Source organism: Podarcis vaucheri (genome assembly GCF_965113315.1).
Source record: "Podarcis vaucheri genome assembly, chromosome: 1".
Taxonomy (NCBI): Eukaryota; Metazoa; Chordata; class Lepidosauria; order Squamata; family Lacertidae; genus Podarcis; species Podarcis vaucheri.
Window position 1 is genome coordinate 96,534,346 of NC_138759.1, and position 25,147 is coordinate 96,559,492.

The 25,147-nt window shown below is 43.3% G+C and overlaps 1 protein-coding gene across 2 annotated transcripts in view; it reads right to left on the bottom strand.

Annotated features, from left to right (window-relative positions):
* Positions 1-398: 398 nt before the first annotated feature.
* The window catches only part of MARCO (macrophage receptor with collagenous structure), a 28,756-nt gene continuing 4,007 nt past the window's right edge, over positions 399-25,147 (bottom strand). The window contains exons 3-18 of one of the 2 annotated variants that reach the window (XM_082198582.1): positions 24,363-24,464; positions 19,900-20,124; positions 18,981-19,025; positions 17,864-17,896; positions 17,157-17,210; positions 16,353-16,397; positions 14,348-14,455; positions 11,424-11,531; positions 10,632-10,667; positions 9,071-9,163; positions 8,932-8,985; positions 7,656-7,700; positions 6,205-6,312; positions 5,682-5,730; positions 4,177-4,346; positions 399-2,989 (exon numbers count right to left, since the gene is read on the bottom strand). In XM_082198582.1, coding sequence (XP_082054708.1) covers positions 2,859-2,989; positions 4,177-4,346; positions 5,682-5,730; positions 6,205-6,312; positions 7,656-7,700; positions 8,932-8,985; positions 9,071-9,163; positions 10,632-10,667; positions 11,424-11,531; positions 14,348-14,455; positions 16,353-16,397; positions 17,157-17,210; positions 17,864-17,896; positions 18,981-19,025; positions 19,900-20,124; positions 24,363-24,464 — 1,406 coding nt within the window. In that variant the 3' untranslated portion in view covers positions 399-2,858. The remainder of the gene's footprint in view (positions 2,990-4,176; positions 4,347-5,681; positions 5,731-6,204; positions 6,313-7,655; positions 7,701-8,931; positions 8,986-9,070; positions 9,164-10,631; positions 10,668-11,423; positions 11,532-14,347; positions 14,456-16,352; positions 16,398-17,156; positions 17,211-17,863; positions 17,897-18,980; positions 19,026-19,899; positions 20,125-24,362; positions 24,465-25,147) is intronic. The other variant, XM_082198583.1, reaches the window with a different exon arrangement.

The following is a 25,147-nucleotide window of genomic DNA, read 5'->3' on the forward strand; positions in this document are numbered from 1 at the left end:
AATTAACTGGAATAACAGGGCACATCTGCACTATACATTTAAACTAGATGACATCTGAGTTAACTGCTATGATTTCCCCCAAAGAATCCGGGGAATTTTAATTTTGTGAGATGGTTGCGAAGTTTTTGTCAGAGATCCTTTATAACTACAGTCCCCAAGATTCCTTGCTTGGGGCCTCAGACTGCTTAAAATATTTGAAATGCGTTTAAAGGTGTAGCGCAGACATGACCTTAGTTCTGAATTGATCAGTCATGTATTTTGGCTCTCCCAGGAAGTGACTATGAGAGGTTTTTGCTTATATCATCCACCTTTTCTATTGGGCACTACGAGCTTGCCTTTAGACATTTGGTATAGGAGAGGTATTATTTAGTAAAGTATATGTAGGGTTTATTCCTCAGTGAATGGAAGCCTAAGTATTTAATTAAAACCTGCACATTCTGAAATTTACACAATATCATTATTAAACCAGCAGAAAGTTAATCATGTAAACCTTGTCGGCTCCAAATGCAAGTACTCAGCACTTAAAATAAAATAAAATAATGCATGGCTATGTTGTTTGCAGCAATGTTTTCACCAGTATACAGACGGACAAAATTCATGGAGAATAAGGCTATCAATTGCTATTAGCCATGATGGTTATGTTCTACCTCCAGTGCTGGAGCAAATATGCTTCTGTATACCAACTGCTGGGAATGGCCAGTGGGGAGACGGGCACGGGCATCTAGTTGGCCCCTGTGAGAACACGATGCTGGACAAGATGGGTCTTTAGCCTGACGCAGCAGGGTTCTCATTATACAGACTGGAAATCTGGAGAAATCACACAACAGTTCATTTGCCCTTTCCCCACCTCTCTCTCTCCATTGGCCATCTTTTCAATATTGCCGCCATCCAATCAGGCAGCAAAACCAATGCCCACAGTCCAAAGGAATGCCATGACCATAAAAACATTGGTACAGTGGAGCAGGGACACAGGGGAGTGTAGCACCAGAGTTTGTACTCACAGGAGGAGGGATGATGTGAACTGCTGGATTGGTTATTTGCCTGTGTTGCAAGCTTGGGAGTTTGGAGGATAGTTCTAGTCCAGCACATGATCCCCTTGATATGGAGGCTAAGCTCAGACAATGACTGGTCCAAGGTCAACCAGTGAAGTTCATGGCAGATCAGGAATATGAACCCAGTTCTCACAAGTCAAAGTTTAACATGGTACTCACTACACTTACTATTACAGGACTGTCAGCTGATCCTAATATAATGCCTATTGTGCCATATGGCAGGGGAGACCAATGTGGTGTCCTTCCATTTGTTGTTGGACTACCAACTCCTTTTAGCTCCAACCAGCAGGGTCAATGGTCAGGGGTGATGGGAGTTGAAGTCCAGCACATTTGGAAGGCACCATCTGCTATGTGCTTTTTGGTATGTATCTATAAGGAATCAACGTGGATGGCTGCATTGAGTCTAGGGACTCCCCTTGGAAATCATGGCTATGCAAGCCATTGTGAGCTTTGACATTTCAACATTTATCACGGCATCGAGAAATAAATCAACACATTGATTTGGAGAGCTTTGCTTCTTTTTTCACTACAGCAGCCCCCACCAGCAGCAGGAGCAGGTCACTGCGCTCTCTCTCTCTCTCTCTCTCTCTCTCGGAGAAGCTTGCCTCTTTGGCAATAGAAACAGTTTCATTTCTCTCCTCCACACCCAGATCCTTCCTTGGGATCATGGACAGTGTCATGTGACTTCAGCCAAACACTGCTAGAGCTCTAAGAGGAAAATAGTGAAATGAAGAAGTTATGAACAAGGCACAGAAAAGTAGACTAAATAAACATGGGCATTATCTTTCATAAGGTTCTGGGAGACAAAGGCTATAAGTGTTGCCTCAAGTCTCATCTGCTTTCGGAAGTGTTTCTGTGATGTACGTTTCAATGGGTTTATGGACAATATCTAGCTGAAGACACCTGGAAAATGATTTGGCATGTTTGAATTACAAAAGCCAGCTGCACATATTTTTCAAGTCACCTTCCTCTATCTGGATCCTCTGCATCCTTACTCAGAAGTCAGCATCCCTCAGTTCAATGGGTCCTTCATTTCTTGATTATATGGGGGCCCTTTACAAGGAAAAACTATCTCAAGGCAGCTTCCACAAAAACGAAACAACATACAAGCATCAAACTTCCCCAATGCAAACCATGAACAAACCTATCAGTTATAAAAACACACCCAGCTCTCCCAGCCCAAATAAAACGTGACTACAGCCAAAACCATCAACAGCAAAAGAGCATGATAAATCATTACACAAGAGAAGGCTACTGAAAACAGTCGAGATTGTAGGCCTTTCTAAAGACCCTACTCCCAAGTTAATGTGATTAGGATGTAGTTCCTGTGTCATGATTAGGAACACAGGGAGTGCCCTTATACTAAGTTAAACCTTAGGTCAATCTAGCTCAGCATTGCCCACGCTTGGCTGGCAGTGACTTTCCAGGGTTTCAGACAGGGATATTTCCCAGCCATACCTGGAGATGCCAGGGATTGAACCGGGAACCTTCCTCATGCAAGGCAGATGCTCTTACCACTGAGCTACATCCCTTCCCCTGCAATAATAGTTCAGTTACTGGTCTTCTAATAAAGTGAGCCCAGTTACTGATGTTGATTCCTCACATACCCAATTAGAATAGCCTTGATCAGCAAAGGAGAACGTAGAGATGTGTTGGTACAGTGGAATTAAATGAGTCAAACAAAATTAATCCATTCTCTAATTAGCCAAGAGATACACTCTGAAGGACAGTGCCATGCACACTTCTTCATGGAATCATCAGTATTAAGGTATTGTTTCTCAGACATTGGAGCAGAACTGTTCTCCATTAGGCACACTCTACCCCAGCATCTTCACTATGACTGCAGTTGTTTTCACCCCAGTCACGTTTTTTACATGAATGAATGGAGACTTCTGTTCCGGTACATCCCACGTCATCCAACCAGATTTTTCCAGAGCCTGGTGTCAAGCAGACATGTAACAAGTTAGCACAGGGAGGAAAGGGTGAAAAATAACAAAGCAACAATCCATCATATGACTCACATGCTAATATCTCATTATGACTAAGTACCAGGAAAGTGGAGGGTAGGGGTGGGGGAGGCTGCTTTAGGAAATGCTTCTGGAGCTGCATAACAACTGCATAATTACTCCAGAATGAAAATTGCTTGGGAAGAGAATCTCACTCTTCTTTTCTTTTCTACCATCCTATTGTCCAGCAAACAATTTCAGACAGCAGCAACTTCAAAAGCAGTAACTAGCCATAAAGGAAGCATGCAGACTTTAGTCGTTTAGTCATGTCCGACTCTTCGTGACCAGAGCACGCCAAGCACTCCTGTCTTCCACTGCCTCCTGCAGACTTTAGTACACTTTAATACACTTTGGACACTGGGTTCCAGTGGTGAAACACCTTCCTGGTTGGATCTGGGACTTTTGGTATGCAAAGCAAACACTCTACGACTAAGCTATGGCCCTTCCCCTATTAGGTGAACACTCCACATTCTTCTGAGAAGAAGCCAAGGCTGCCAGAGCCTTCTGTGAGCAGGCAGTGCCTGTTGAGGTTCTGATCACACCTCCACTGCTTGCTACCCCATCTCCCAAGGAGCAAAGAACTTGCTTTGTGGGTCTGGGATGGGGTACCAGGTACTAGATGGCTCCTCAAAGTGAAGGGATCCCTACTCAGCCTCTCATCATTTGGAAAGTGAAGATCCTGCCAGTCTCTTTTTCAGCCAGGGGTCATGGGAACTGTACTTCAACTATAACTCCCATGACCCCCAGCAATAAAAGATCCTGACAACAGAGTCTTCTCTTTACAAACAATCCAGGAAGGATGAGAGTCCCAGCAGGCATTTACCATCTGCAAGGGAGTTTCTACCCCATCACATTGGCCAACCTTTCCCCCCCCCCTTGGAGTAGCAGAGTCTTTCAAGCACTTGAAAACTCCCTTTAAGGGGTCTCAAGGATTCAAACTGAATATTCAGAGGGGAGTAGCATAAGGCTGCTTGCCTAGCTCTACTCTAGTGACATGTTTTGGATGACAAAGAGAAATACCTTCCCCTTCCCTGCTATTTTTGAACACAGTCATATTACACACAATTGAATCTTTTGCGACTTGATTAAATCAGCCAGGGAATGAACTGATAAATTACCTGGAACTGCAGTGAAGGTTTCAACTACTCGACTAAATCCCAGCATCCGACAAATCACAGCTCCATCACTATTGTCCCAGCTGTCGTCACATATGGTACCCCATACTCCTGAATACAGAACCTCAACTCGACCACGTTGATGTCCTCCAACAAGTCTTACAACAGAACTGCTCCCTGTTGGATGTTTTTGAAAGGCAACATTTATGCACATCAGGAGACAGAGGCAACCCATCGAGATTTGGGGCAGGGTGTGAGTAAATGATGGGAGAGGTGGTCTCTACACATCCCCTCCTTTTTGGTTGCTGAAATATGTGTTGTACATTCCAAGAATGAGGCCCAGCCTATTTCTTTGTAAGCTTCCAAATCAACTCTGATGGTGGTTTGAAGGGAAGCTGTTCCTGAGTAGCTGCCAACTCGCAGTGTAACACAAGGACACATGACATCACTTGGGACTTGAAGCCTAATCCTGTGATAAACATATAAAAATGATAATGTGCACATATGTGTTTACTAGTAGCATTGCTGCACTTTAGAGTACTGTTTCCTTGACCCTACTGACTGGTGTGCATGGAAATGAATCACGGATGGTGGAGGCTTCCAATGGAAACAGAAACATAAATGGCCAAAGTTGATTTGTTGGGTGTTCACTGTTGTTTTCAGTCCACAAATAATGTGTAATTGATGGCTCCCCCCCCCATACCTTGCATTGTGTTTCTTTTGCATTGAAATGAATGGTGCAGAATAATGTAATGATAATGGAATTAACAATGTAAAATTCCACCATGGCAGACAGCGAGATAAGTAATGTAGTTTTTGTCAGAATATGAAGTGCAGTGGGACAGAAACAGCAATGAATGTGGGTCGGAACAGAAGTCGATGCCTTCTTACAAGCCTAATAGGACTCCCTACACAAGGAGAAGCTGTCCCACATTTGCTTCACTAACAGAGAAAGCTTGAAAAGCAAGTTATTGTGCCTCTAGTGTTCTTCTTCTCAGACACCAAATGAAACAGAGAAGCCTCACTTCATGTGGGGCTCCATATGTACAATAAAAAAGGTAAAAAGGCAAAGGACCCCTGGATGATTAAGTCCAGTCAAAGGCGACTATGGGGTGCAGCGCTCATCTTGCTTCAGGCCAAGGGAGCCAGCGTTTGTCCACAGACAGCTTTCCGGGTCACGTGGCCAGCATGACTAAACCGCTTCTGGTGCAATGAGACACTGTGATGAAAACCAGAACGCTCGGAAATGCCATTTACCTTCCCGCCACAGTGGTACCTATTTATCTACTTGCACTGGTATGCTATCAAACTGCTAGGTTGGCAGAAACTGGGATAGAGCAATGGGAGCTCACTTCGTCGCAGAAATTCAAACCGCTGACCTTCTGATTGGTAAGCCCAAGAGGCTTAGTGGTTTAGATCACAGTGCCACCCATGTCTAATGTACAATGAAGCTCCACAAAACATTGGATTGGGAAAAGTTTATATACTTATAGAGAAAAAGACCATACTTGCCTGAATTCCCCTTTTCACCTTTAATCCCTTTTGCTCCTGTTGCTCCTGATTTAACACAGAAGGAACAAATGAACAAATGGCACATCTAGATAATTTTTTGCATTAATAAGGTTCAAATGAATTTTTTTTTAGTTTCCCTTAACTGCATAAGATATCAGTATTTCTGGTTTTTGCCTAGTGCAAAAGCTGCCAAGTTTCCTAATCATATTCAGGAGATGGGGAACGCCCCCCCCGACCCAGACATGCCCTCTTCCTCTTCCTTCTCCTGCCTTCTCATGTTCAATTTCACTCCTCTAAGCACAGTGCAACATTGCTAACCATGGTTAGGTCAAACCAAGTGTAATGATCATTGCAAACTGTGGCTTGGAGCTAACTGCTGGAATATAGTGGCTAAGAAACTGGACTATGAATAAGAAAATTCCCAGTTCAGAAGTAATCTCTGCCATGAACTTGGTGCCAATATAAAGCACATCAGATAGTAATCAGTCGTCTCTTTCTGTCTTGCCTTCTTTCTTTTACCTGTATATCCCTGAATGCCTCTGTCTCCTTTTCTTCCTGGTTCGCCTTTCTCCCCATTAGATCCGGCACTTCCTTTACTTCCTTTTTCACCAGGCATGCCTTTGCTCCCTAAGTAAGAAAGGTGGGTGTCTCAATTTCACAGGGACAAGAAAACAGCAAATGGCACAAGAGGCATTACCTGCAGAAGCCATGAAACCATTATTGTGCAATGACCAAATGGATCCCGCCATTCCTCTGCCTTTTCCACAGAAATGAAAGTTAAGGGTTGTGGTCCTAAACACAGAGTAAGCCCTGGGGAACACAGTGGGCTTTATTCATTTATTATTTAAATCTGTATGCCTCTTTCCCCATTAAAACATGCTCAGAGTGGCTCACAACAGAACAGCAAAACTGCAAATCACTACATCATTACAATAGAAGTCAAAGGTCAAATAATTTTAGAACGTAATACAGCAAATTTCTGGCATGTGGCCCCTGGAAAGTTGCAGGGAAAGGAATGTGGCCCTCAGATAAAACTCAGCGGAGCAATGAATGTGAATTTCACCTTTGTACTGTGGGCTAATTTCTGCACACAGTCACATATTCCTCTCTATCCTCCATTCAGTCAAAAAAGAGGCATTATCAGAGTTGATGTTCACCAGGTAGCAACCGGGACAGATCCTTTTCAGTAGTGCTTCCCCAATCTCATGATTGCTCTCTCTAGGGAGCCTCAAGCTATTTTTATTTCCCCAAGCTTTTAAAGCAACTTTTTAAGTAGTTGGAGTACTGGTTTTTGCTTCGTGCTCTTGAGAGTTTATATGCCCATGTCACTATTATAGCTTTGCTGCATTTTAATACTACATTGCATTGTATTTTTGCATTATGTTTTAACTGTAAGTCACTCTGGGGAGCATAATAATAATAATAATGAAGAAGAAGAAAAGAAGAAGAAGAAGAAGAAGAGGAAGAAGAGGAAGAAGAGGAAGAAGAAGAAGAAGAGGAAGAAGAAGAAGAAGAAGAAGAAGAAGAAGAAGAAGAAGAAGAAGAAGAAGAAGAAGAATTTATTATTTCTACCCTGCCCATCTGACTGGGTTTCCCCAGCCACTCTGGGTGGCTTCCAACAGAACATTAAAAACAGAATAAACCTTCAAACATTAAAAACTTCCCTAAACAGGGCAACCTTCAGATGTCTTCTAAAAGTCGGATAGTTGTTTATTTCCCTGACATCTGATGGGAGGGCATTCCACAGGGCAAGCTCCACCACTGAGAAGGCCCTCTGCCTGGTTCCCTGTAACCTCACTTCTCGCAGTGAGGGAACCGCCAGAAGGCCCTCAGCGCTGGACCTCAGTGTCTGGGCTGAACGATGGGGGTGGAGATGCTCCTTCAAGTATACTGGGCCGAAGGTATGGAGTACACAGCTTTGATTCTACTGAGTCGTCACTTTCACTTAGGAACTCCAGCAAATGCCTTACCTGTCATTCCCTGATCTCCCTTCGACCCTTTACTTCCTGGTATGCCTAAAATAATGGGGGTGGAGGGAGGGGGAAAGAATATAAAGCGGCAAATCCAAAGACAATGGGAATTTCAAACTTTTGCTTAATATTCAAAATTCTACTACATGTATGTATTGAGATAAAGTTTTAACTATGCGGATGCAAAAGAGCCCTGCCACCTCCATCTAGACAGCTGTGATGCATGGGGAGTTGGGAGGTGGATGGGGAGCTGCTAACCAGAATGGGGCAGGGTGAGAGACAGAAGAGGGCAGGGGAACGCTGGGTTACGTAGGTGCCAACTCCCCAGGGCCCTGGGTGCTTGAGCAGCCACAAAATTTCCCCTTGAAAGGACTGAGCACCCACAAATTTTGGTACCAGGGCCAGGCACGCCGCATGGCACCCACAGCCCCAGGCACCCAAGGTCGCAGGGCCAAGTTGGGTTAGCAGTGCACACCTGTGGCATACCAACACCACCAATCACACTGCAGCCTTGCCTTATCCCGCCCTCTTCCTGCCCCAGTGAGTGGCAGCAGGGTGATGGGGGGGGTAGAGGAGTGCCCCTCCTCATGCACTGCTGCTGCAGGTAGAAGTGGGAGAAATCCCATCTAAATCTAGAGAGCAGCTGCCAGTCATCATAGGCCAATGTAGCCAACATAGTGCACTCCAAACACTGCTCGATTCAAACTCACAACAGCCCCAGCCAACATGGATCATGGTCAGAGATTACTGGAGCTGTAGTCCACACTGGATACTGGGTTAGATGGACCAGTGGTCTGATTTATTTCTCCAAAAAAAAAAAGGACAGGAGATCCATGCTAGGAATGTGTATTGCACCACTCCATGGCTATTTTCCTCAGGGAATTTTCACAGGAGAGACTATGTCCCATTGATTTCTGTAAGGCAGTTTAGAGTCCTGAATTAGCTAGAACTGGGGTGAGGAGAAAGTGGAGCAGAACCTACCAGCAGATCTCTGGGTAATTTTTCCGGAACTGGAAATGCCAACTATACCTTGATCAGCTTTTGACCAGGCTGTCAGAGGTCAGATAGCTCTGAAGCTAGATTCAGCCTGGGGAATGTTGGAGAACTAAAAGACCGACTTTGAATAAAAACTCTTTTCCATTGGTGATACATCTCTGTAAAACACTTAGATACCACAGCAAAGGATTTGTCCTGGCCTTATGGCATCTCACATCTCTCTGAATGAGATGTGTTTTGCTCACACACTGGGTTCTTCCACTTCCATTTATATTTTTACCTGGATCACCTTTGTAACCCCTTTCCCCCCGATCGCCTTTCACTCCTGGTACTCCTGAAAGAATAAAGGGGAAGGTCAGGTCAGAAACTTCGTGGGAATCAGTATTTCAACAGATTGAGCAACATTCCCATTTGTATACCTCTCAGGGTGCTTGCTTCTCCTTTCTGTCCTTTCTCCCCTTGCGCTCCCTTTGGGCCAGGACTTCCTGGTGGCGCCATGCTGCCTGCAGGACCTTGTAAGTGAACCAAAGAAGCTTGGTCAAAGCCAGAATGGCACTGAGAGAGCAATCAAGCACTGAAGTATCTGTCATATTTGGTGAACGAGGGAAGGTTTAGAAGGACTGCAGCTTAGTGCTGGCACAGCTCCTGCCTGGCATGCAGAAATAAAGTCCCAGCTTTGATCCCTGGCAACTGGGATTGCCCCTTGCCTGAAACCCAAGAAACCTGCTGCCAATCTGTGTTGACAACACTGCAGTGGCGTATCGTGGGTTGTCAGCACCCGGGGCAAGGCAAGTAATTTGCGCCCCCTAACCCGTGGATTTGCGCCCCCTAACCCTAACCCCCAGATGTTGCGCCCTGTGCGGCCGGCCCCCCCTGCACCCCCCACACTACGCCACTGCAACACTGAGCTAAATAGTCCAATTGGTCTGACTCAGAATCAGGAAGCTTCCTTTGTTCCACATCCTTTCAAAGGCTCAGGACAAGACATCCCTTGACAACAACACAGTATCAGAACAACACAGCACTTGCATTCCACAGATGCCTCTCTCTTAAATACTGCCTTCCAACAAAGGGAAATTGTCTTCTTCAGTCATTTCACACCAGCTTCCTGTTGATTTATCATTTTGCGTTTGTGTGTATAACCACAGACTTTGGCTGCAAATCTATAAAGTAGCATGATAGTTAGAATGGACAAGGCCAGAGAGTCAGAATTCATTTCGATTATTAAGTCACCACCAAACTTATTGACAAACCTGAGGAAAACAAAAGCCTTTTCATGATCGTAGAGGCATCTGTTGATCAACCAATGGCAGCTGATCAGCATTTACTTTTTTGCTGTTGTAGCAAGTGATGCACAAGTTAGTCCTGAACCTCTTGCCCAAAAATCCACTGAAGAAACCAAAACAGCAACTTCCCAGCAGTATTTCACTAGATAGGTCAGTTGTAGTTTGCCTTAGGACCCCAGAATGGAACTGTTTCTTTTAAAATAAATCTTAGGAGTTAGTTCCAGGTTGGTGAAATCATAGCTGTCAACGTTTTCCTTTTTTTAAGGGAAATGCCCTTATTCCAAATAGGATTCCTCACAAGAAAAGGGAAAAATTGACAGCCATGGGTGAAATAAGAAGCAGTTTACTAGTAAAATCCTAGGCAAGTTTACTCAGAGGTAGGTACCACTGGGTAAGTATTATTAGTGTACAATCCATATCACATTTACTTCAGAGTAAGCCCTACTGAACAGAGTTACACTTCTGGGTAAACATGTATAGGATTACACAGTTAGAGAAATTTATGTTGATTAACTATTCAATCCTAGGCATATCTGCTGAGAGATAAGCTCTGCTGGATTCAGTTGACTTACTCTCATGTAAGTGTGTACAACACTGCAGTCTAAATAGAACCTTAAATGAAGCACAAATGGTAGGAAGTATTTGTGTTAAATTGCATTTCTCCTGGTTGTCCAGGAGGTTAATTGCAATATACCTGGTTGTCCAGGAGGTCCTTGGGGACCACGTATACCTGAAATAGAACATAAATGAACATAAGAGAACATAAATGATATATGGGATGCTTCTATCTTTATTTTGCAGCTAAGTTACAAATGGCTAACAGAATATAAGGAGGCATGAGAATAGGAATGGGAACAGAGTCTTGGACTGGGGCATAGGGGGTGTTGCTGCTGCTGCTATTGATATTAATTTTTGATCTTATAATTTATGTGGAAATTGTTCAATTTTGTTGTGTACTTTTCAATGTGTTTTATTTCTTGTTTATTACTTTTTTGCTATGCTTGTAATCATGTAAATCTTTTCCTGCTGTAAGCCTCCTTGAACATAGTTTTAACTATAGAGGGGCGGCATACAAAAAAAAGATGGTGATGATGAACAGACACCTGAACTTTCAATATAAGATGAAAACAGAAAAGCAGCAGATTTGCCTGCATGCAACTGTGGCAAACAGTATCACTGGATTCCAAGAAGATTAACAGAAATACGCAGAAGGAAGAACTATTCAGTTTGTGTGGTCCTGATAAACCATGGTTTAGCTTCCCCTGTTGCGCAAACCAGGCCTTAGAATGCCTGTCTGTCGTTACCCTTAAGAGTGACAAGATCCAGACATGGTTTTCTCTGGTTATATTCTTCCCTTATGGTATCTGAACCGAGCACTGACAAGATGAAGATTCAGGGAGTGTTGGGCTAAGTCAGTAAGGCTAGTCTCAAGCCTAAAAACATGGCAGATGTCGTTTAGGTTTGGCACTTTGCTGTGTCCGCTCACCTGGCAGGCCTCGTTCTCCCTGCACACCCTTCTCTCCTGTGAGACCAACTGGTCCTCGTGGGCCCAGATCCCCCTTTCCACCAGCTGGTCCTTGGAGTCCTGGAAGACCTACAGAACAAGCTTGTTTCAGGCGTTAGCACATACAATATATTATTTATTAGATTCCTTATCTGCCCTTCACCATAAACTCCCAAGTTAGAACAATGTGTAAGTGTTGCCAAAGGAAACAATAAAATTCTTAATAACCTCTCCCTTAACGAATCCAAACATTGAACAAGCTTTCAACGCATGTTGATTTTATGCGGCTTTTGTTTTAAAGCTCCTGGAAGAGACGGGGTCAATATTTTGTTGCTTGGTGACCAACACAAAGCCTGAGGGCTAAACTGTATAGAGCTGCACTTGGCTGCCCAGCCTAACTGATATTCAGCCTGAGAGTACAAGGTGGGCAGTGTCCTTTCCAGGTCCCAGTCAAACAACCCATGGGCTTCCCCTTTACAAGTATGGCGATAAAGGTTTTCAGGCTGAGCTTAGGCTTTGGAGAGACAATGCTGAGTCTTGAGTCTGTCTGCCAGTATCGTCTCTACTGCTGTTCACTGTTTAACTGTTTCAGCTACTTTAAACATTCATGTAACATTGCTGAACAAACTGACAGCACAGTAATTTTTCCTGGCTTGCAAGTGCCTCTCTCCTCTGGTCCGCATTTCCTGTGTGCGATAGTTGCCTTCTCTTATGGACACACTTTCAGAACAATGAACTTCCACTTTTTAAGACAGGTTCCTCACCCTTATTCATAAGATGGAACATAAAGCCCTCCTTTAACTGTGTGTGTGTGTTTTGCTATTTCTCAGACCTTCCAAGTGTCCCTATTTTCTAGCGACGTCCCTGAGTTAGAGAAGCCATCCTTGATTTGATCCCAGAATGCCCCACTTTTTCTTTGGATGTCCCTGTTTTCATTGGAGGAATGTTGGAGGGTATGGAGTTATCTGCCTCCTGAGCTGTCTGAAAGCAATCCTGTATAGGGAAGGTTTTTAAAAATGTTTAATGTTTTGTTATTTTTTTTATGTTGGAAGCTGCCCAGAGTGCGGGGGCAACCTAATAAAATGTGTGGGGTATAAATAGTAAAATTATCATTATGGAATGGGATGCCCCTATTTTCATTGGAGAAATGTTGGAGGGTATGAACTCTGCCTTTCTTCTCTCTCTTGGGTTTCAGGAAGCAAGGAAGCCAGGGCTCCAATGGAAGAAGGAACTTGGTCTGCTATAACTTCTTAGACAGGACAAGAAAAGCTATGCCTGCTGGATTTTCCATTCTACACAACTGCTGAAGATAAAGAGGGTCTTCTAGTGCCAGGGATGCAGAGGGAGGGGGAATGCCTTGAATAATAAATCAATAATAATACTAAATTCCTTTGTATACCTGTAAAGTACATTACATAAAATGGAAACATTAATTAACAATCATAAATGCCAATTCACTAGAGAGGCTAATGGTTTCATACCTAGCTTTTAGCTGGCGTGCACTTTTAAGAAATGTTACTGTCAAGAAAAGTATACTGAAAATTTGATCCATTTCTCAATCTTCTATGCATTATCTTGGCTCTTTTCTGCATTGGTGATGCTCTGGTTTTTTGGGGGAGGGTTTTGCCTTCTCTTTTTAGCATGCATGCCCCTGTTAAGGCCTGCAAATGCCAATTTAATGGAAGTTACACGTTGCATAATTCTTCTGTTTAACTAAGACAAAACTCTGGCTTATACATGATACAAACAACTCAGAAATCGACTTCACAATCTCTCCAACTAGCCAAACACACACATGCTTATGCATATAAATTACACCGTATTAGTTTGTACCAGATAAATCCTACTATAAACACCTTTGCATTAATCAGAGACAGAAAGATAATTAAATACTCATTGCCTGTATTGCATACACATATGCCCAAAATGAAATATTAGAATGTACAAAGTTAAATTTGCTTTCTCCCTTTTCCAGTGCCTGCCTGATTCTGTGACACAGTATATAAAGAAAATAGGACATTATACCTATTGTTGGCCTCCAAAGATATGCATAGAGTTGACATGGGGCTGTTTGAGGCCAATTTAATGATGTTTGCAAGAACATCATTATCAGTTCTGGAAAATGAATCTAGAAGTATATACTACCACAAGCAACACAATACCTCGTTATGTCTATAAAAACAGCTAGTCTAGCCCAATGGCTGGTTGCCTCCCCAGATCAATTCCATCATCCAAACTGGCATGATGGGAAATTGTGGGTGTATGTCTGACCTACCATGCTAACCACCCCCTACTGTTCATTGTTCAGCAGGTACCACATGCCAGGCCCCAAGAGCACCAAACCAAGGAGCCTACACAAGCTGGTCAGCAATAGGAGGCTAGTGAAGTGCCCTGCTCCCAACATGCATGAGGGTGCTGACCTTCCTCTAAGTCACTTACCTGGTCAGCAGCTGGTCCACATTGCTAGCTATCATTTCAAGGGGGGAAAGGTAACTCCACCGACTGTTTAGTTTCTGAGATATACAGGACAGTCTACAGGCAGTAGTTCAGAAAAACACAATTCTGCTCCTGCCTCCCAGTATCTTAGGGAAGTCAGTATAATGATTACTAATATGGGCAACAGTGGTAATCTTCATACTATTTCACACCATGGCGTGTGGTGACCAACTGATACAAGCTAGATCAACTCAAGCAAGCAGGAGAACAGTCCTATCTAGAAATGGGTGAATCTGTCCATTTGTTTCCTCAGTTTCTTCTCCAGTCTGAAGTTCAAGTCTCCACATTTCCATATCAGTTTGCAATTATTCTTATTTTTAAGTCCTCATGAAAATCACCAGCATTTTAGCGCAAATTTCTCCAAATATTAAATATCATCATGATTATGAACACTCTTGGCAAAGTCTTACCTTGAGGTCCCCTGTCTCCCATTTCCCCCTTTGTTCCTGGTTCACCTTTTGGACCAGCCGGCCCAAGATTTCCTTCAGATCCCTTTTCACCATCAAGTCCATTTAAACCTGTATTTTTTTAAAACACACATGAACAAAATTGTGATTTATTTATTTGTTTGTTTTAAAGCAACACAGTTGCTACACTAGTGAGTCCACTGCTTTCTTTTGGAAGTACGGTGGTTCTTTGGTTCTTGAATGGCTTAGCTGACGAACAAATCAGCTCCCGAATACTGCAAACCATGAAGTAAGTGTTCCGGTTTGTGAACTTTTTTGGGAAGTCCGACTTGGCTTCCGCTTGAGTGCAGGAAGCTCCTGCATCCAATCGGTAGCTGTGCCTTGGTTTTTGAATGGTTTTGGGAGTCAAACGGACTCCTGGAACGTATTAAGTTTGAGAAGCAAAGTTCCACTGTAATTTGATGTAAGTGGTTTCAGGTCTTAAAACAATTCTGCCTGTGCATATTGCAGAATGTTTACAATGGTCACAGGATGCCTTGCCATCAGAAATGTACATGTTAATTGTTCCCAGGACACCTGAAAGCTGCAATTTGAGGAAACTGGCTTACTTGTGATGGCATCTTATGACATACTGATTGTCAGAAGCCAGACCTTTTATTGGGTCCTCACACAGCCATTGAGTCTTCTAAGTCATCTGAAATTTGTACTGTTAGTTTCCAGTCATTGCTTTCTCCTAGTTTAAGCAGCTGTGTGTTTTGTTCTATCACCTTGGTTGAGTTGTCTGAATCCTCGCTCAAAGCAGGACTGCCAGCTGGGTGGTTGTAAATATGCCTTACTGGTTTGTAGCTTGGCCTTAGTTCTTGAAAAACTGACACTCTCAACTTGACATGCATTTGGATAAACGTGCACATGGAAGGTAGATCTAGGAATGGCTGTTAGCTCTGGAAGCTAGAGGGGACTTATATGTTCAGAGACAATCGTAGCTACCTCTGATTACCAAAGGTGAGGGCAAACCACAGGGGATATCTATCATTTCCACGCCAAATCTGTGAATTTCATAGGGACATCTGGCTTGTTACAGCTGAAAACAGAATGCTGGACTAGGTGGACATCTGGGCTGATCCAGCAAAGTTCTTATGTGCATATACAAAATTGGGGGGAGGGGTCTATTTTAAGAGAAAACAGTAAGAATGGCACATTCTACCAGTGGTGGAGCAAGCCGATTGGGCTCCTGAGGTGGTGTGCAGGGTGGGGCCCAGGGGTGGGGCCGACTGTCCGTGGGGGCGGGGCAAGCTGAGGCAGGATGCTCCACAGGGCCTCTGAGGAGTCTGCCTACCTCCTCCCCCTCAGCCGCCCTACAGCTGAGGGGGAGGCAGTGGGTGGACCATTTGAGCAGTGGGGAGCTTGCAGTCACGTAAGCCACCGTGTCACTCCCAGGAGAGACGCATGGCTTGGGCACGCTACAGGTCCCGTGGTGAGTGCCTCTTGGCATTTTGTCACCCCCCTCAGCGGTGACACTCAGGGTGGCCCGCCCCCACTGCCCCCCTTTCTCCACCCCTGCATTTTACAACTGGATAGATTGCTGTAAATCAGCCTCCCCCCAGTCTGGTGCCCTTCAGAAGATTTTGGACTACAAATCCCACCAGCCTAGTCAGAATAGCCAAATGGTCAGGAATGCAGGGAATGATAGTGAAAAACATCTGGAGATCACCAAGTTTGGGAAGGCTGGTGTAAATCAATATCAGGGATAGATGCTGTTGACCTACAACTTCCATCATCCCAGATCATTGGTGATACTGGCTGGGACTGATGAAAGTTGTAGTCTGGCAAAACCTGGAGGGCATCACAGTGGCTACCCTGATCTGGATTATTGCCATAATACTGGTTCAGTTACTCTGGTAGTGCCAATGGTGTAATGCAAAGAAGATTTCTCAATGTGCACCAGAATGCTGCTGACATTACACCTAATATGCCTTCACCCATTGCAAGCCAGTGGAAGGGGCCTTACCTTGCAGTCCTTGCTCTCCTTTTGAACCCTTTGGCCCCATGGTTCCTGAAATAAAAATACAGAGAAATAATAATAAAGTGGAGAAGAAGGAAAATTATCAAATGCCTTTTTTGATATGGTGTCCAGTTTTGACTTAACTGACATATGGCGACTTAAGCATCCATTAGATTGCCAATTTACTTTTTTCAAATGCAAACAATTCTTCAAGCACTTGTTTCTGTGTTGGTGAATGCCGAATTTAGTTACTCTCATATCAGTTGCTTTTGTGGTTTTTAAATTTTATTATTGTAATTGTACATTCTTTTTTTGGCTTTGGAAAAATTAACAAGTATGGTAAAAGGGGTAGACATTCAACCCAAGACATTATCTGATCACAATGCCATCTTGATAACAGTATTAACAGGTGAGAAATGTTCTTCGTTTAGGTGGAGGTTAAATTATATGGTATTGCAAAATTAAAAAAAAACGATGAGTTGACTATATGGGAAATAACTATACAGCTGAAAATGCTGGCAACACTAAGATCAGTTCAGCAGAGTAAATAATTTTTGAGGGATGTAAAAGTGGGAAACTGATTTGAATGATTATAGTAAAGTAAGCAGGAATGTATGATACGTAAAATGAAACATGAAAAAAGAAGAATGGATGTCATTGGATATTTTAAAGTTTGTAAAATGTTTATTTTGAAATGTAAAATTGAAAACTTAATAACAATTATTATAAATAATAGTAAGCTTGAAAAGCAAATGAGGTGGAATTTCACCTGCTTTTCAACATTTGTTTCTACAGCTCTTCTTTCATTACCTGTATCGCCCTTCTCTCCCTGGGTACCTGGAGGTCCTCTCATCCCTGGAGATCCTAAAATATAAATACATTGAGGTTGCAGTCCTCTTTACAACTACCTTGAAGTGAGTCCCATTGACTACAGTAGCATTTACTTACCAAAAAACTTATATAGAAAATGGGTTATGAAGACCCTTTCCAAATATCACTAAGGGCATGTCACTATATAAACACACACCTAGAACTCTGAAGAGAGAAACATGGATGGGAGAAACGAGGATTGCAGTAGAACAGTGGAGGAGTTAGCAAAGTATCAATATTCCCTGACTCTTTTCTCCAATTCAATCCAATTTTCTCCTCCCCTTCTTTAAAAGAAGGGCTCCTATCTTGAGTTTAACATCTCTATCCAGAATGAGGTGTGGCCATGCACTTCCCATCGCTTTCCCTCCTAAACTCAAAGGAACTTCCCCTCTACTCTCCTTGGATTCTGCTGGAGCATTTAGGAAGTACGGTTGATTCATTTAAAAATGTATGTCTTCCTTACAGGCTTGCAAAGGTGCTACATCTCCATTATAGGGCCACAGAAGAGCTGCTCATCCCTTTCGACAATTCCTGCCATAGACTCAGTGTAAAAACTATCTGAAGTGCCTCCGTTCAATTGTGGGTTCAAGGGAATTGCCCAAATGTTTACAGGTATTATAGTGCCAGAGGTGGGCAAGCAACATTACCAATTTCTCCTTTTGGTCCAGGCAATCCTGCACCTGAAAACAACAACAGCATGTCAAAAATGTGAAATATTGATCCCCCTCCCCCTCCACTCCTTGAAGATTTGAGATTTCATGTTCTTTGCTTGTCCTTTGGTCCTGGCTCTCCTTGGCTTCCTCTTAAGCTGATGCCTCCTTTCTCGCCTTTACTTCCTAAAAGATGTCCAGAACATGTGTGTGTTGCAACTCGAATACACTGTACTTATTGCAAATGGCTGAAGCTCCTATCTTACCTTTCCTCACTTAATCAAAGTCACATATTAGCCACATAATTTTTATGGGTTTCACACTGAACCCTGTTTGCCTGCCTGCCTGCCTGTTATTTCATTTTATTGAAGATGTAAATTTTCACTCATTAAGATGTGACATCAAATATATTTCTGCATCTTTCAGTGGTCCCATTCAGGCACCACAATCTCAACACAAGATTGCACAGTACAAAAAACGAGCCATGTGCTCATTCCTAGCCTGGTTTGTATTTCATAATCTGGTTTGGAAGTTGTCCTTAATCCACAGTTTCCTGGTTTGGATGTCATGTGAAACTGTGTTGCGCATATGAACTTGCAATCCTATCGGGCCCTTGTTTCTGCGTTGGTGAATGCCGAATTTAGTTACAGTGGTACCTCGGGATAAGTACTTAATTCATTCCAGAGGTCCGTTCTTAACCTGAAACTGTTCTTAACCTGAAGCACCACTTTAGCTAATGGGGCCTCCAGCTGCCGCCGTGCCGCCGGAGCACGATTTTTGTTCTCATCCTGAAGCAAAGTTCTTAACCCGAGGTACTATTTCTGGGTTAGCGGAGTCTGTAACCTGAAGCGTATGTAACCTGAAGCATATGTAACCCGAGGTACCACTGTACTCTCATATCAGTTGCTTTTGTGGTTTGTAAATTTTATTATTGTAATTGTACGTTCTGTTTATGCTATTTGTCATATATTTGTCTGAGAGTAAATAATAAAATACGAATAAAATAAAATAAATGACAGCAATCAAATAGGGCTGTTGGGTCATCTGCAGCTGCTTCATAGGACTTGGGCAAGATCTTAGATGGAGAGATTCAAAATGATGCGCTTCCACCCACCTGGAGGTCCCGGAGGCCCTTGAAGTGCGTGGCTTTCCAGTTGTTCTGAAACAGATATTGATAGCTACTAGAAATCTCCTACCAATGGCAGACAACGTCTACAGTTAAAATGAAACCTTTAAAAGAACAAACTCTAGGCAGAATTCCACCAGCTCATTAGTTTCAGTGAAAACTGTAGCAGAAGAGGACAATTGTTTTAATGGGGAGTCCAAAAAACTATTCCCCTCCCCCAAATATACTCTGATCATGCTTGTCCTCAGGATGCTATACAGGCTTAGAGTAAGTGAGCTGGACTTTCACATGAAACTGCTTAATGCTGCAGTTCACACCCTGAACAGTACCAGGCTATTGTTATTGACAAGCTCAGCTTTAGAAACAGGACTGGGCTCCTGGCAATGGCCTGGGCTGCATCAGAGCACTACACTTTCTTTGTTTCAGCATACATACCTTCACTGTGAAGCCAGAGAGCCGTGTAGTGCAAAGGTACCATTTGGAGCAAGCCTCAGCCTTATTGAATGAGTCGTTCATGCATTTCTCTTCACTACAAATTGTCTTAGAGAGACTGGCTCCTTTCTCCGAGAGGCTCAAACACCGATTATAGATTGCATTAATGACTTATTCAATAAGACGGAAGGCCTAATTGCCAGCCAGGGCAGTAGCTCCTGTAATGGACTCAATAACCACTGGTGATTGGTTTTATTGGCTTTACCTTCCCGTTGTGTGTATATATACTGTTTCCTCACATCTTGATTCCTCCCCTTTCCCTTCCCTTGCTTTTTTGTTAAAAAAAACATACCCTATCTTTTGTGTAGTTCATGTGAAACATGTAAGATTGGATGGGAAGGTTACTGAAATGCCTATTCACACATTAACTGCCCCCCACAAAATGATGTCCAGCCAAGGAGAAGAAAGAAAATACCTGTAAAATTGGTCATTCTCCATTGTAAATGTTGGTTGCTCAGTTTGATTATGTGAATTTCTTCCTTTAGATTTCTGATCCAATTGTCTCCTTGTCTTTGTGAGATTGCCTCCATTTGCTCAATATCATTGGCAAGGATGGTGTCATTGACAAAATAGCTTGCCAGTTTTTCTGCTAAAGGTAAGTTGACTTTGTTCTTTTCCAAGTCTTTGCTCATCTCATAGACTGAAAGTAGAGGAGAAGAAATCATGACATAGGTAAAGAACAATGATGTCTGTTATGTACTGAGCTTGGATCCTAGAACAATAGGCAAGTAGGATCCTAGAAGGCAGCATCCTGATTAGTTTGCAGGAGCCGCCCAGGAGGAAGTGAATCATGTGCATTGCCTCTTTCTTAATAGCTGCTATTCAATTGTTAACGTTCTACACTCATTTTGTTATTTTCCTAATATGCTAATGCAATACTAAGACTGCAACCCAATCGCCAAGGAACATACTGCTAAGCAGACATGTATAGGATTGCATTTTAAAGTGAAGAACTTCCCCCTTTATCCAAATCTAAGAGTCACAAGGTCTTTTCAAGAGCCAGGTCTTAGTGCAGCAAATGTGCAACGGAAAAGGGCCATAACTCAGAGGCAGAACCCCTGTCCTGTATGCAGAATGTCCCAGGCTCAATCCCCACCATCTCCTGGTAGGGTTGGGAATGTTCCTTGTCCTAAACCTTGGAGACCAGTTGTGCGTCAGGGTAGACAATACTGAGCAAGAATGTTCTGACTCATTATAAGTCAGGCTCCTATGTGCCTAGATGTATTTTCTAGAGATTGCAAGGATATCACATTTTGTGAGCCTCGGTGTCACAGTGTTTTGTACCTGGGAGAATGTGGTTCCACCCCACTCTTCAGCAGCACATCTATTATTGTTACCACTGCCATGTAAAATATGGTTGTGCAACTGCTTGCCTATTGCTTATAGTGTGAACGATGACGGACGGCACAAATCCCCCCACTTCTTGTGTCCACACAGTAGTAGGGCTAGCACACCACAACAAGGCCACTTCCCCCTTCTTCCTGGTCTCGGATCATGTCAGTCCTTACTGTCCATTCCATCTAGTCCATCAACCTGGGAAGCCTTATGTCCGAGGCCCTTAAGTCTCTTCCATGTCCCTTCTGCAATTCTTCTTGTTTATACTTGCCCTTTTCCTTGTCTTTTGTTGGTCTCTTTCTTAGTTTCTTTCCTTTCTCATTGAGGGGTAGGCCTCTGGGGGATTCCAAGCCAAAATTGTCTCCATCTCCCTTCATCAAACCCGCCCATTCCCCACAGTCCCACTCCCCACAATCCTCAATATAGTCCAAAAAGCATATTCCAAGGTCTCTCCAATGTTGGGAACCTCCTCAACTCCAGACGCCCCCTGGCCTACTCCAACTTCAATCTTCAATGACAACGGCTCATACTCCTGTAGGGCCTCGGGACTCTCCATTTGTATTATTTGGGGTGCAACAGCATCCTCCTCCATTATCTTCTGCACTTGACCAGTCAGTACAGATTCATGAGTTGGTCCCTGGATAATTTCTGTATCAATATTCCCTATTTGCCCACAGTTATTAACTGCAACAGTCAAATCCATTTTCTCATTCATCAAGTCCATCTTCTCATGCATCTGTTCCAGCAGGGCACTTGTCTTGCATAAGGCAAGCACCCATTCTTCTTTCCAACTCATCTTTAGTCAAGGTCAGAAAAGCCTGTTCCCACGGTCTTAATCTCACATCTGTTGAGCCCTCAAATGTACTGCAGCAACAATTTGACAAGCTCCCTCTAGAGGAGGCAATTTCTATTTGTATCCATTTTTTTAGGCAAGTCCAACAAAGGAAAATTACTTTCGTTTTTCAGATATTTTTCAGATATTTTGTTTCTTTAAAATGCAAAAGGCAACATTGGAATCAGCTTGTTTCTTTTCTTTAGCTATCTGTCAAAATATTCTATTGACAGTCAATGAACCTCTCCAACAATTTCTGTCTCTGACACCCCGTTCCCAGGTTAGAGACGGTGGAAACTTATCCTTCTTCACTCCCTCTCCTGCTAGGGTTGAACAAAGTCCCCCCCCCCCTTTTCTCCTGCTTCCAAGGGGGTTTCAGTAATTCTAAATGAAGGAAATTTAGACTTTTTTGACAGCTTTCCAGGCTTTAGCTTACAAAGTTTTTGCTTTAGTCTATATACAAAAAGCGGAAGGTAGACTTCCTGTTTTGAACCTTCCCGCTTCGTTACCAAATTAAGAAATTTCTTGATCCAATTTTCCGTGTCTACTCACGGGTACTTGTTTTAAATCCAATTGTCCACAGGAAAAAGTCAGCGCTCTCTGGCAATGGCTGTGCGGCTTCACTCCGTGAAAGTAGCAGTCAGTTCGCAGCACCGCGCTTCTCACCCCACTTCGCTCCGGAGCCCCTAAATGGGATTACCTGCGAGTAGGGGGGCGCTCCTGGTGCCCTGCCGAACCCCACGTTCCCAGGCTTCCTCCGCCTGGGATTTCTAGCGGGTCCCCACCTTCACCGTGGTGGGAAGACCCAGTTTCCACGGAGCCCGTTCCTCCGAACAGAGGAACTCCGCCATTCACCGATGGCGCTGACCCGGAAGTCTCCACACACCAGCATTTTCAGCCCCCTCAAGTACCAGATGCTGGCATGGTAGAAAACCACATGGTCATCCCCATCACACACATGATAGATTTGTTCCACACATTTACCCATATCAATATTGGAGCAGCCACATTGCTGTTGCAAGCGACGGATACTCCAGGCCTCAGCCGTGAGGCATTAAGTGGTAAGGAATCAAATGAAGCACATGCAGCTGGGGCTGCCTCTTATTTGTGTGGCTTTATGGACATTTGCAATGTCCCCGAGGTAAGCAGCCTTCAACCTTTTGAGTCCCATGACCCAACTTTAACCTCAACCCACAGTATGGGGTCCTCTTTGACTATTTTACCATATATGGCAAGACAGGCATGTTCTGTTTGTCATCATTTTTACTCCTTGCTCCTTTCTCCCTCTTCCCTGTGTTCTTTTTTCTCTCCCCCTCTTTCTATTTCAAAAAAGTCAACCAAAAAGAAAGAAAAATTGGTGATATCACTACCACCAGCTATCCAGCTATGATATAGGATCTGGTCACAGGAGCCACCAGTTCAAGACCAGTGCCTGATGCCATTTGGATGAATAGGCTTGTAGAATACTGTAATTCCTAATTACCCCAGCAGTATATTCTGAACAGTTCTGCATTAGAAGAAAGAAGTCACTAGCAACCTGTAGGATAAGAAGCACTTGAAACCACTCCTACCCAAGCTGTCACCTGGGTCCTTAAGATGACAAATTTGTCTAACATGTGGCTGGATGGGAGAACATCTGGGGAAATAGCTTGGGAGGCAAAAGGTCTGAGGGTTATTTCCTCGCATGTACGGAATTTGGCCTCTGTGAATTTAGCAGCCTTTGTGTTTGTTTTTCACAAACATGTTACACGCTTGGGACTTTTAGAGTTGTATTATATTGTTACAAATCTGGGGTAACAAGAGTTTGAGGGTGGAAGGGAACCCATAACTGCTAGAGTTAGTGAATGTTAGAAATTAATTAAGGGGTAAGAATTAGCTGGTTTATGAAGTACTGAAGGGAAGATGCAGTCTAGTGGAAAAATACAGGGTAAGCTCCCTTTCCAGGCCAGGGCCTCATCTGGGATGGAAGCCGTTAAGCGTGACAAAAGGTGTTGATGGGTCTTTGCCAACTGATCACATAGGATACAGGGAAATCATCACCTTTTAAAACTAGGCTTGGAACAGCAGGGAAAGGGGGATGAGTTGCTTGGCAAGGGGTTTTCTGGGAAGGAGAAGCAGGAGGTGGGGAGAACTCTGTGTTGGGGAGGGAGCTGAAAGGCAGATGCCACGGGGGCTGGCTGAAGACAAGCTGGGGCAGAGGCACAGAGGTGGTGCTTAGAAAGCCTCTGGATGCAATGCCCTTCTTGGGATGTGAATGCTGTTAACTCTGCGCTCCCTCCACCTGTACCCAGGTTGTAAATACGTGTTAATAAACCATATCTCTTAAAGACATGACAGTCTCCACTGTGTTTTGATTCCCAGTGGAAACATGACCCTGGGAGAGTGCCTGGAAACCCCTGGAATCTTGCTGCCGTGGCAGAGATTGGGGGTGGTGTGCAACCCTTGTAACAACTCTTTTGTGTGTGTGTTTGTGTTTTATACTGCCATTCTTTCTGTGTTTTTAAGGGTTTGACTAAAACTCTTTTTAAAAATGACAACACACATTTTAGGTCTTCAGCAAATGATGCAGCTTTCATCCCCATCTAACCTCTTGTCCTGGTGGTTGTTTCCTTTCTGGAAACAAATTTACTTATTGGATATTTAAAATATAACCAGTGCACAATCTTTTATCTTTAGATTCAGGACAGGAAATAGCATTTAAAATCAATTACCTTTATAGGCCAACAGTCCGAAGCCTGCAGTGAGCAGAATCAGGTATATTGTAACCAGAGCTGAAATGCACCTTTTGCAAGTCTTTTTCTGGCCTTTGGGTTCTAAAGTTTTGGAGAGGAAAGAACACACTAAGAATTGATATTCCATCCTTTTGGCTTGTAAACGAGTGACCAATGTGCTGTGTTACTGTTTAAGGCTGCAGCCCTACGCACAAGTACTGAGAGTTAAAATCAATTACTTGCTTCTGAATAAATAGGGATCCTATCAAGCCGCATGGCTGAAGCTGACAGTGAATTCATGTAGAAGCAGGCTGTGATATAGTACTTTTTAAGAACTTTGTTCAACTTGGTTGTATTTCCAGACAAACTTTCCATTTGCTGGGTTCTCAGAACGGCAAATAGGGCTGTGCAGAGTGAAAAGCATGTTTCACTGAATGTTTAGCTAATGTTTACACCCAAACAAAAAAACCATTGTGTGAACTCAAGTCCTTCGCCTCTTTCCCTTTGCTGGCCACAGAAATACAACAAAGGCAACTAAAAGCTTGTTTTATGGAAGCATCCATCTTCATATATCCTTCATTCTGAAATGCAAGACAAATTAATTCTTCCTTTAAAGCACAGTGAAACATCTGCTTGTAGGCAGGCATACCCCGGTATAAAATATATACACAGCTTGTGTCAGTTGGCATGCTGTGTAATCACATTTAACTTGACACTGTTTTTAGTGAAATATTCAGAAATAGCATAAGTGTGATTTTTGTATGTTATGCTGTGGGGAAGGGCTG